Source organism: Chiloscyllium plagiosum, chromosome 13, assembly GCF_004010195.1.
Source record: "Chiloscyllium plagiosum isolate BGI_BamShark_2017 chromosome 13, ASM401019v2, whole genome shotgun sequence".
Taxonomy (NCBI): domain Eukaryota; kingdom Metazoa; phylum Chordata; class Chondrichthyes; order Orectolobiformes; family Hemiscylliidae; genus Chiloscyllium; species Chiloscyllium plagiosum.
The window spans coordinates 12,928,364-12,938,330 of record NC_057722.1 but is presented as its reverse complement, the minus strand read 5'-3'; the positions used below and the strand labels follow the sequence as shown (position 1 = coordinate 12,938,330).

Sequence of the window (9,967 nt, the reverse complement as noted above, 5' to 3'; positions counted from 1 at the left end):
CTCCAATTTTGGTGTCATCTGCAAACTTACTAACTGTACCTCTTATGCTCGCATCCAAATCATTTATGTAAATGACAAAAAGTAGAGGACCCAGCACCGATCCTTGTGGCACTCCACTGGTCACAGGCCTCCAGTCTGAAAAACAACCCTCCACCACCACCCTCTGTCTTCTACCTTTGAGCCAGTTCTGTATCCAAATGGCTAGTTCTCCCTGTATTCCATGAGATCTAACCTTGCTAATCAGTCTCCCATGGGGAATCTTGTCGAACGCCTTACTGAAGTCCATATGGATCACATCCAAACGAGCCAAGTTTGAGAGAGAGAGACAGAGAGAGAGAGAGTGAGAACAAAAAGAGAAACGCTGTTGTCCTGCAGTTCGACAATCAACGTTGCGATGTGTTGTTTGCCAGTGGGATAAATCAACATGTCACAACAGAGCAACGTGGGAGCCACAGGACATCGCAGCTTCTAAACCTCCGTCTCTGATGGCCAAAGTGATCAGGCCAGCGCCCTCTCACCGACTCACAGTCCGGAAATCTGGGAGCATGCCTGAAAGAAAGAGGCAAACTCCCCGTTCTGTCGCTCTCTGAACACAACCTTGGCAGCACTCCCCGACTCGGGAGACTGCTAGCAAACTTAACATGAAACAGCAACTTACCTTGAACAGTGTCCGCATGAAATAGATGACACTGAGCATTCTTTTCCTGTGAATCTCAGAAAGTCTGTCTAAGAAACATACACGGCTCGTCTCAATTGCCGACCTCCTGCTGTCCCTTCGTTAGATGGTGTTGATTGTTACTATTTTGGACGGACTTAGTCCTGGAGCTTGTGCGTGAGCTGTGCCAGGAGCTTACATTAAGGAGTTGCATAATGATTAGAGCTTATCTGTTTCCCCTTTGCAAAGCAGTTGCTGTGTGCAAGCGATGCGGGGCTGGGAAAAAAATGTGCTCAGTGTAATCTTATACAAATTTAAGATTGTGGTTTTGACTGAGCATATAATTAAACTGCAGAAAACACAGTCTGATGGAATGTGAGCGACCCGGTCAGAGAGAGGCCGTTTTCGACAACTGGGAATTTCATGTCATTATTTTTTAAGGAAGTGACTTAGGAATTGTTGCTGGGGCTAAGGTGTGTCCCGTATTATGTTTAGATATTTTACATGTCGGTAGATGTTGGATGTGTGTGTCAAATTTAGAACATTATCCAAACTCATTTCCGTAGCACCTTTCACAACTTTAGCTCTCCCTAAGTGCTCCGCAGCTAATGAAATACCTTTATACAGTTACAGTGTGCAGCTGATAATCTGCACATTGCAAACTTTCACCACCAGCATGGATTTGTTTTCGTGGTGTAAGTGGAGAGAAAAGCATTTTTGAAGAAACTTTGAAAAAAGTTTTCAAAATCGTGTCATGTGTTCGATCCCATACCCCTGTGCGAACATAACAGGGTTACATCAAACACCTTATTTGAATGACACCCAGGCCGTCTAGCAATCCAGTAGTTATGACCTGGAATGTCAATATAGATTTTTGTGAACAAGACCTGCAGTGGGACTTGAACCTCTGAGTCAGAGGTGGGAATGCACACTACTGGGTCATTTAAAATATAGTCAGTCTTATGACATTAATGCTGTCAATATCTAGTTCATATAAAACTTTGAACAGAACTAGAAAAAAAAACACAGCTCCAATTCATCTTCTCGCTGCCGCCCATTTCCAGCAGAATTTATTTGATTTGCATTCATTTGTTCAAAAAAACATCAATGGTGATACACCTGGATGGCAGTACTGAGTATTTCACTGAATGTCCGAACAATGGGTCTTGCCCCTTCCTCTCAATGACTGTTATCGTGGCCTCAGAATTACAGAGTGGAGCCAATTTTGTAAACAGTACCTTCTTTGTGAGATTCAACAGAGGCGTTCAAAATTACCAGGAGGTTTTACGGAGTAAATGGGTAAGAACTGCTTCCATTGGCAAGAGGGTCAATAAGCAGACAGAGATTTGAGATAATTGGCAGACAACGCAGGGAGAGAGGATAAGAATTCCCTTCATACAGCGAAGTGGCCTGATCCCGAACATACTGCCTGAAAGGGTGATGGAACTAGATTCAATAATAACTTTTGAAAGAGAATTGGATATATGCTTGAAAAAATTACAGAGCCCGGAATACAATAACTAATTTGACAGAGATTTCAAAGAGCAGACATATGATGGGCTGAATGGTCTCCTATTCTGTATGATTTTATAATTTTTAAAATTAATTCATTGGATACGGATGTTGCTGGCCAGGTAGCATTTATTGCCCATCCCTAATTGCCCAGAGGGCAGTTAAGAATCAACCACATTGCAGTAGGTCGAGTCACATGAAGGCCAGACAGGGTAAGAATGGCAGCTTCCTTCTCTAAAGGAGAGTAGTGATCCAGATGGGTTTTCCTGACAGTTGACAATGGATTCATGGTCATTATTAGATTCTTAATTCCATTTTTTTAAAAACTGAAATTAAGTTCCACCATCTGCTATGACAGGATTCAAAACCAGGCACCCAGAATACTACCTGGGACTCGGGAAAAATAATCCAGCAATAATACCACTAGGCTATTGGTTACCCTTATTTATAATTGTCAGTGATGGAAGAACATGCAGCCTGAGAGTCTATCTGAATCTAAATAGTTATAGTCAAGTGGTGATAGGGAGGTGGGGAGATGGAGGACTCAATACTATGGCATGGTCGAGATATAGTATGAAGACTGAATCTATTGAAATGCTTACGACGTTGATAATTTAAACATGAGCAGGAGTTAACATATTAAAAAATTGCCAATCATGTTTGTCTTTCTTCTTAATTATATATTTTGAGCTGTAAAATACAGTTAAATAAAAGGATGGGTAAGGAGCAGACCCATGAGGTCGCACACTGGTTCAGCAGTGCACAGCTTTCCACAGAATTGTTTGTGACTTTGGTTCAGTCAACTGGGAAGGTGCCAAATGAGGCAACAGAGAGTCATGTCTTCTCATAGGGAGAGAGAGAAAGGAGGGCATAGACAAGTAAGTCATGCTCTGCAGCCTGCACACACCTTTCTGCAGCTGATTACAGGTTCAGATTGACAGAAGGCCTGGGGTAGCTTTCCCAATTTCAGTCCGGTCAATTACAAATGGCAAAAACATGTCAAAGGAAAGTGACTTCTTATTAATATTAAGGCAAGGCTCAAGTCTCATTCTTCTAAACGATTTTTTTTACAAAACTATAAGTTGTTTGCCTTTTGAAAGGGGCAAATGATGAAAGTAGCAATTTTGTTTTCATTAATGAAGAAAACTAAGTTCAGCAGCCTTTTTATGCTCAATTAAAAGATTTCTATAAAGGTCACATTGAAATATTCTGTCAACCTTTGTTAAGTCAATTTATAAAAAATAAATATTGTTATGAATTAAAAATGGATTGTAGGAACTCATTTTGGAATCAAGTTTGTTGGCTATGCAGGTTATGCAGCTATACTTGATAGCTTGTACAAATCTGCAGCTTCCATGAACATATTTGTGCATTTAACAGGCGAGCAGTCAATGTTGCAAAAAGGAATAGAGAGCAATAGTGCCTCCAACAGGCAGAGAGGTGTTGCTGTGATAAAAATGCTGGTTACACGCAGGCAATCTGTCTCAGAATACCTACAGTGCAGAAGCAGGCCATTTGGCCCATCATGTCTACAGTGACCATTGAAAGGGCATCCCACCCAGACCAACTCTCTACCTTATCCCTGTAACTGTGTATTTCCCATGGCTAGTCCACTGAGCCTGCACATCATGGTGCAATTTAACATGGTCAATCCATCTATACATCTTTAGACTGCAGGAGGAAACCCTTGCAACTATAGGGTGAATGGGAATCGAACGCATGCCCCTGATACGGTGAGGCAGCAATGCTAACCACTGAGCCACTAGTCAAACCTGGAAAGCCAAGGACAGGAACAGCACCTCATTTTCTGTTAAGGCCTTTTACGGCCTTTGAAACTCAACTTCGTGTTAAGCAACTTCAGAGCATGATGATTATCCTCCCTCTTGATTACAACCCCATCCCTGTTTGGTTTTGCTGGCTTTGCATTCTGCACAGCAGACATTTTCTCCTTTTCACACCTATCATTTGCAATGATTCTCTCTACATCTCCTTTACCATTATCAGTACTTTTTTGTCTTTTGTTCCGGATACCCTCACCATATGTTCAACATGCTCCTCCTCCAACTCTGCTAACAGCATCAAAATCATCACTTTCCAACTTTTTGTCGTTCTGAAGAGTCACACTGGATTTTAAATGTTTCTCTCTTCACAGATGCTTCCACACCTGCTGAATTTCTCCAGCATTTTCTGTTTCTGTTTATAATTTCTAACATCTCAATGTTTTACTTATATTTAGGCGATAACATGATGTTGCTCAATTGTGAGTAATTTCCATTTCTTTTGGGTGCAATAGTTACATTTGATGTTATTTAAATGTCCCAGGTTCAAGTCATTTGAAAGAAACTTCCTATCCGTTCAAGGTAGAAAGTTTGATTTTAGTAAGAAAAAGATTGAAATCATGGTTTATACAACTAAGGATGTCCAAAAGTGTTTGAACAGCCAATGAAGGACCTTTGAACTACAGTCATTGTTGTAATGTAGATAAAACTGATGACAATTTGCACACTGCAAAGTCCAATAAAAAAATGCAAATACAACCAAATATTCTATTTTAATGTCATTGTTTGAGAAATAAACATTGGGAAATGGGACAATGGGAAAAACTCCTCTGTTCAGGCATACTAAGAATTGAGAAATCAAGTGCATACACCTAAATGCGTTTCTGTTACAAGACTCTCAACGTGAAAATTAAAATATCCTGCTCCTCAACAACTCTGAGGAAAATGGATGATGCTGAGTGATATTAGCACCCTTTAAGTGAAGACGTAAATGAAGAAAGCACCCATCACCTGCACCGTGCCTTCCACAATCCAGCCACTGAACACTATGAGGATTGCAGTCTGGGCTGCAGTACACCACATTACCCCAAACAGCTTCAATTGTAAGAAATATCTAGTATTGTTGTAATAAAACCAAAACTACCAGACTCCAGACAGCAGATGATCCTAGGGTGTGTGCTCACACAGAAGCTGAGTTCCGGCTCACTGGCCATTCTTTCCTTCTATAAATCAAATGAAAAATAGACCTTCCATTACATTTTCAAAAAACTTCAGCAGAATCTTATAGGGTTATGAATGACATGTGGTACGGTGAGATATGTGGGAGAATTAGGTGAGAATTATAGCAAGGCCGTTCTTAATGTTAGGAGTATCTCACACCCCTGTTAAGCACTTTTTGGGCGGTGTGCTAAGTTTTTTTCTAGGTAACAGTGAGTTAGTATATAAGGGGGATTACAGCTTGTTAGACACCTTATTGATGGTTCAACACCAGCTGTATGCCAGCCTCTAACAATCTACTGTACACGGCACATCTCTGATCCACTAACAGGATGCTTCTGCACTTCAATGTTGCAATACTAGATATCTGTATGATGCTGCAGCAAGGACACTGTGCACTCAGGGGTATGCCATTCAGCTCAGGAACAGTGCCAGGCTGCATCTCTGGGCTCTTTCCTCACTGTCATTGCGCAAACCAATCTGAATCTGCCCGATGCTCACAGCATGCTTGCCATGCCAAACTATGTTGCACCATATTTACCAGGCTCACATTACTTCTGTCTTGCCTTGCCACTAGTGCAGACACAAAGACAGGAAACTTGTCATAGTCATCAGCAGGCCTCTGTCAAACCAAGGGGCTCGCATTCAGTCAGGAGGTCCCAATGCAGTAATTCAAGGGCATCCTCCGATACTAGGTGCTTGACATGTTCAGTCAGCCACTTGGGACAGTCAGTTAGGATGCTGTTCACGTGAGAGGTGAGCACCTGAGAGGCAGCCAGTCCAATAATGAGGCAAGTTCAGTAAGTTATAGCAAGAAACCCACTAGCCTTCACAGTGGAAAACCCTCTTAAAAACTCAATGGAACTCACGCTTAGCAAAAAAAAAGTCTACAATTCATCCTCAAATAAATCTTTTAGCCATAAACCACTCCTCCCATGACATCAAACGGAAAACAGTGGTCTTATTTGCCATGCAGCAGTGATGCCTATGATCCTATATGCTTTGGAGACTTGCATAACTTACAGCAGACACCTTAAAGCATTGTAGGAGTATTATCAAGCAGTACCTTTGCAAGATCCTCCGAATCTGATGGCAAAAGCGACAGTTCAACAGCAACATCTTCTCCACATCCAACTTGCCGAGAAACAAGGAGCTAATCACTTAAAACCAACCATGCTGGGGAGCATGCTGTATGTATTCTCCCACCAGACTCCTGAGGTCTGTTCCTGTTTGGAAGAGGTTACAGCAGAAGACATCCAGGTAGAAACACTCTGGTACATTCTTTTGTACATTCCTGATGATCAAAAAAGCCCCTGGCTTTTTGTCAACCAAAATCATTTGGGAATTCATGATTTGGAGGAGCCAGTGTTGATCTGGGTGGATAAGTTTAAAATCACACACCAGGTTATAGTCCAGCAGGTTTATTTGGATAAACCACTTGAAGTATAATCTGGTGTTGTGCGACTTTTAACTGTGTCCTCATTTGGGAAGGCACGGAACGCATTGAGAGATTTGGCCAGGACTGTCCAGAGCAGAATTTGAGGCATCAGAGGGAGTTCACAAACTTTCAGAACAACCTATCCACCAACCCTTCAACCAGTACCCACTCTCTACATGTGACCAAGTCCGCAGATTGCATGTTGTACGTAGCAGCCATCTCAATACCAGACCTTAAGCAAGTCAATGTAGGAGCAAATTACTGGATCCTGCAGACACTGGATCCTGTACTGAAAACAAAAAATATTAGAGATCACAGTAGGTCAAGCAGCATCCATGGAGAGAAAGCAAATTAACATTTCAAGTCTAGATGACTCTTCACCAGACCAGGTCATTTAGACTCAAAACATTAGCTTGCTTTCTCTTCATGGATGCTGCCTGACCCGCTGTGATCTTCAGCAATTTTTGTCTTAAGCAAGTCATCTTCACTCTCAAGGCAATGCCTCAGAGAGAGGGAGAATAAAATTTGCTTCTTACTCATTTTAATGCATGCTTTTCAAGGAGTACCATTATTTAGTAAAAGGTTTTTGGCAAACCTTTTAGAGTTAATTTGCAGACTGATAACATTGAAATAAATTGGACTGAAACAAATCACCCGATTAATTAAATCATGACAAAGATCATGGGCATTTCTTTTGGCCCTTTTTTCACCACAATAACCAGAAGTTTTCATGAAAGAAATGCCCTGAAAGTTCCATTTCACCCTGATTATAGGCATGGAGAATCTCCTTCAGCTGAATTGTGCTAACAGCAAATTTGCTTTTTGTCTGCAGAAGAACCTCCATGAACAAAGATACTTGTGTTGCAGATGATTGGCACTACATCTGAGTTTCTTAATGCAAAATTTGCTTTGTTTCCCAGTATTTCGGGGGATTTCTTTGCATTAACCCAGGTTATCTCCTTTTGATAATGTCAGTTGAATATTGTTAGCTGTACAATCTAAGTAATTAGGATAGTTATGGTAAACCAGGAACTGGAGCATTGACATTCATAGACACAGTGCAGATGAAGGGCACATTGGCTCGGAAAAAAAGGAAGGAGGAAAGACATAAAAGAAAGACTGACGTAGCTTTTATATAGCATTTTTCATGACCTCAAGAGGTTCTAAAGCGATTTACAGCCAATTAAGTACTCAATTATGTAAAGTATCAAAAGAATTTCTTTATATTTAGTTACTCTAGAATGGACATAAATATAATGCTCAGTGAATTGGTGAAAAGCTGTTTAAAGGAGTTTTTGTCCTTTTTGTTTATGCAGTCCCCAGTGATGAACAAAAAGTGTTCAGAAAACTTTATTTTCAGTTTGGCAATGTTAGTCAATTCTGGTAAAGCACAGAATAGCCAAGGTCTTTTTCCTAGGGTGGGTGAGTCCAAAACTAGAGGGCATAGGTTTAAGGTGAGAGGGTAAAGATTTAAAAAAGGACCTGAGGGATAACTTCATCACGCAGAGGGTGGTGCATATATTGAATGAGCTGTCAGAGGAAGTTGTGGAGGCAAGGACAATTGCAACATTTAAGAAGCATCTGAATGGGTATATGAATGGGAAGCATTTACAGGGATATGGACCAAATGCTGGCAAATGGGACTAGGCCAGATTGGGATGACTGGTCAGCACAGACAAGCTGGACCAAAGGGTCTGTTCCTATGCTGTATGTCTCTATGACTCTCGTTAAAATATTAAAGTAAGGCTATTTCTTGAGGAGGCTGCTGCCTGAGTAACTTTCAGGTTCAAATAGCCCCCTTTTTGTTTGGTTTAACTTGTTGTATTCATATTTTTACTTTTATTCTTCTTTCTAGATATTAAAGGTATCAGACGAAATGAGAACAGTGCGGGAAAATGGTGTTGAGGTAAAAGATCAGCCATGATCTAGTTAAATGATGAAGGAGAATTGATACGTGGAATGGCATTCCTGCTCTTACTTCCGATGTTTCATATTTTTGGTTATTTTTCCTTGCTGGATTTCTCCAATCGTTGACCAGAATGGGCTGCCTAACAATTTCTCTGCACTAGGAATCCTGGACATCCATTCACAGAATGTCACACTTCATGAGCAGAACAACTGCTTTGACCTGGACAAATACATACACCTGTGATTATGTTGAACTGAGTTCAAGATTTCCCGTACAGTCTTTCTGTTAATTCACTATACAGCCTGGTAAAATGTTACCCTTTTGAGCATTTGCAGCCCTCATTATCACTGTATTAAAAGGACTTCCTGTACATACCTAGGAAATGCGCGTATTTTCAAGCTCTCGCAAATATTTGTTTAAAAAAAAAACAATTCCTACATTTTGATTACAATTTTCATCTTTGAAACTTTTACACAAGTGCATACAATGTAATTTATACATCCAGGAAACTGTGCTGTACTTTGAGAGACAGCATTTTACATTCTGATGTTGTCTCATAATTGTAATTTTTCAAAATTTATTAAATATATGTTTATAGTAGTATGCGCAGGACAGATATCAGGTTTACATTGTCATGTGACAAGTTAAGGTTACTTCCTGCTAATAAAGAAATCTTTACCAGATGATAAAGAAATCACTACCAGATTGAGAAAAATAATTAAAGTTATTTTAAGCAACCTGAAATAGGGTTAGGGTAGCGTTAGGACACGTTAAAACACATCTCTGAGACAGCTAGGAATTGAACCTAGAACTTCAGGCCAAGAGGCAGGGGCACTCCCACTGTGCAACAAGATTCCTAGGAAGGCAATTATGCGCTGAGATTAAAGCAGTGCAAAGTATCTAGTCCAAATCTCCAGTAATAGTGACTGTGAAGATTTATCTCTGGAAGCTAACAGACACACAATAGCTCTGTAAACTGATGTATTATTTATTCTTGTATTGATTACTTTTAGTCACATGGCTGTGCCTTATTGCTTTCCCGATAATGAATACAAACTGATTGTGAAGAAGTTCTGTACTCTGAGCTTGTCTCCTGGTGCTTTCATGTGTGCGGTTCGATTTTTGCCAGGTGCTCAATTCAGCCATAATCATGAACTATGCCACTTTAATGGGAGTTGTTGCTCACTTATATTTTGAATAGAATGTATGCAAAACAATTCAGTGTTATGTATATGATAATTTTGATGTCATTCTAGTGGTTGAACATTCTAAGGTGTAGTCATGAACAGTCAACACATTTAAGGATATTGGAGAGAAAGTGAGAAAGCAGATGGGAGAGTAATTTACAAAGATGGAGGGGGATGCTTGCTAATGTCAACCTACAGTAAATCATCCAGTGACACTACATCTTAAACCTAGGCATGGAGCTGGAGAGGTTTACAGACTTAACGAAGAAT

The 9,967-nt window shown here is 40.4% G+C and overlaps 1 protein-coding gene across 1 annotated transcript in view; it reads right to left on the bottom strand.

The window, feature by feature from the left end:
* arhgef4 (Rho guanine nucleotide exchange factor (GEF) 4) overlaps positions 1–1,010 on the bottom strand; it is a 294,049-nt gene extending 293,039 nt beyond the window's left edge. The window contains exon 1 of the mRNA XM_043701908.1: positions 659–1,010. Within this exon, the coding sequence (XP_043557843.1) occupies positions 659–697 (39 nt within the window). The 5' untranslated portion in view covers positions 698–1,010. The remainder of the gene's footprint in view (positions 1–658) is intronic.
* Positions 1,011–9,967: the final 8,957 nt, after the last annotated feature.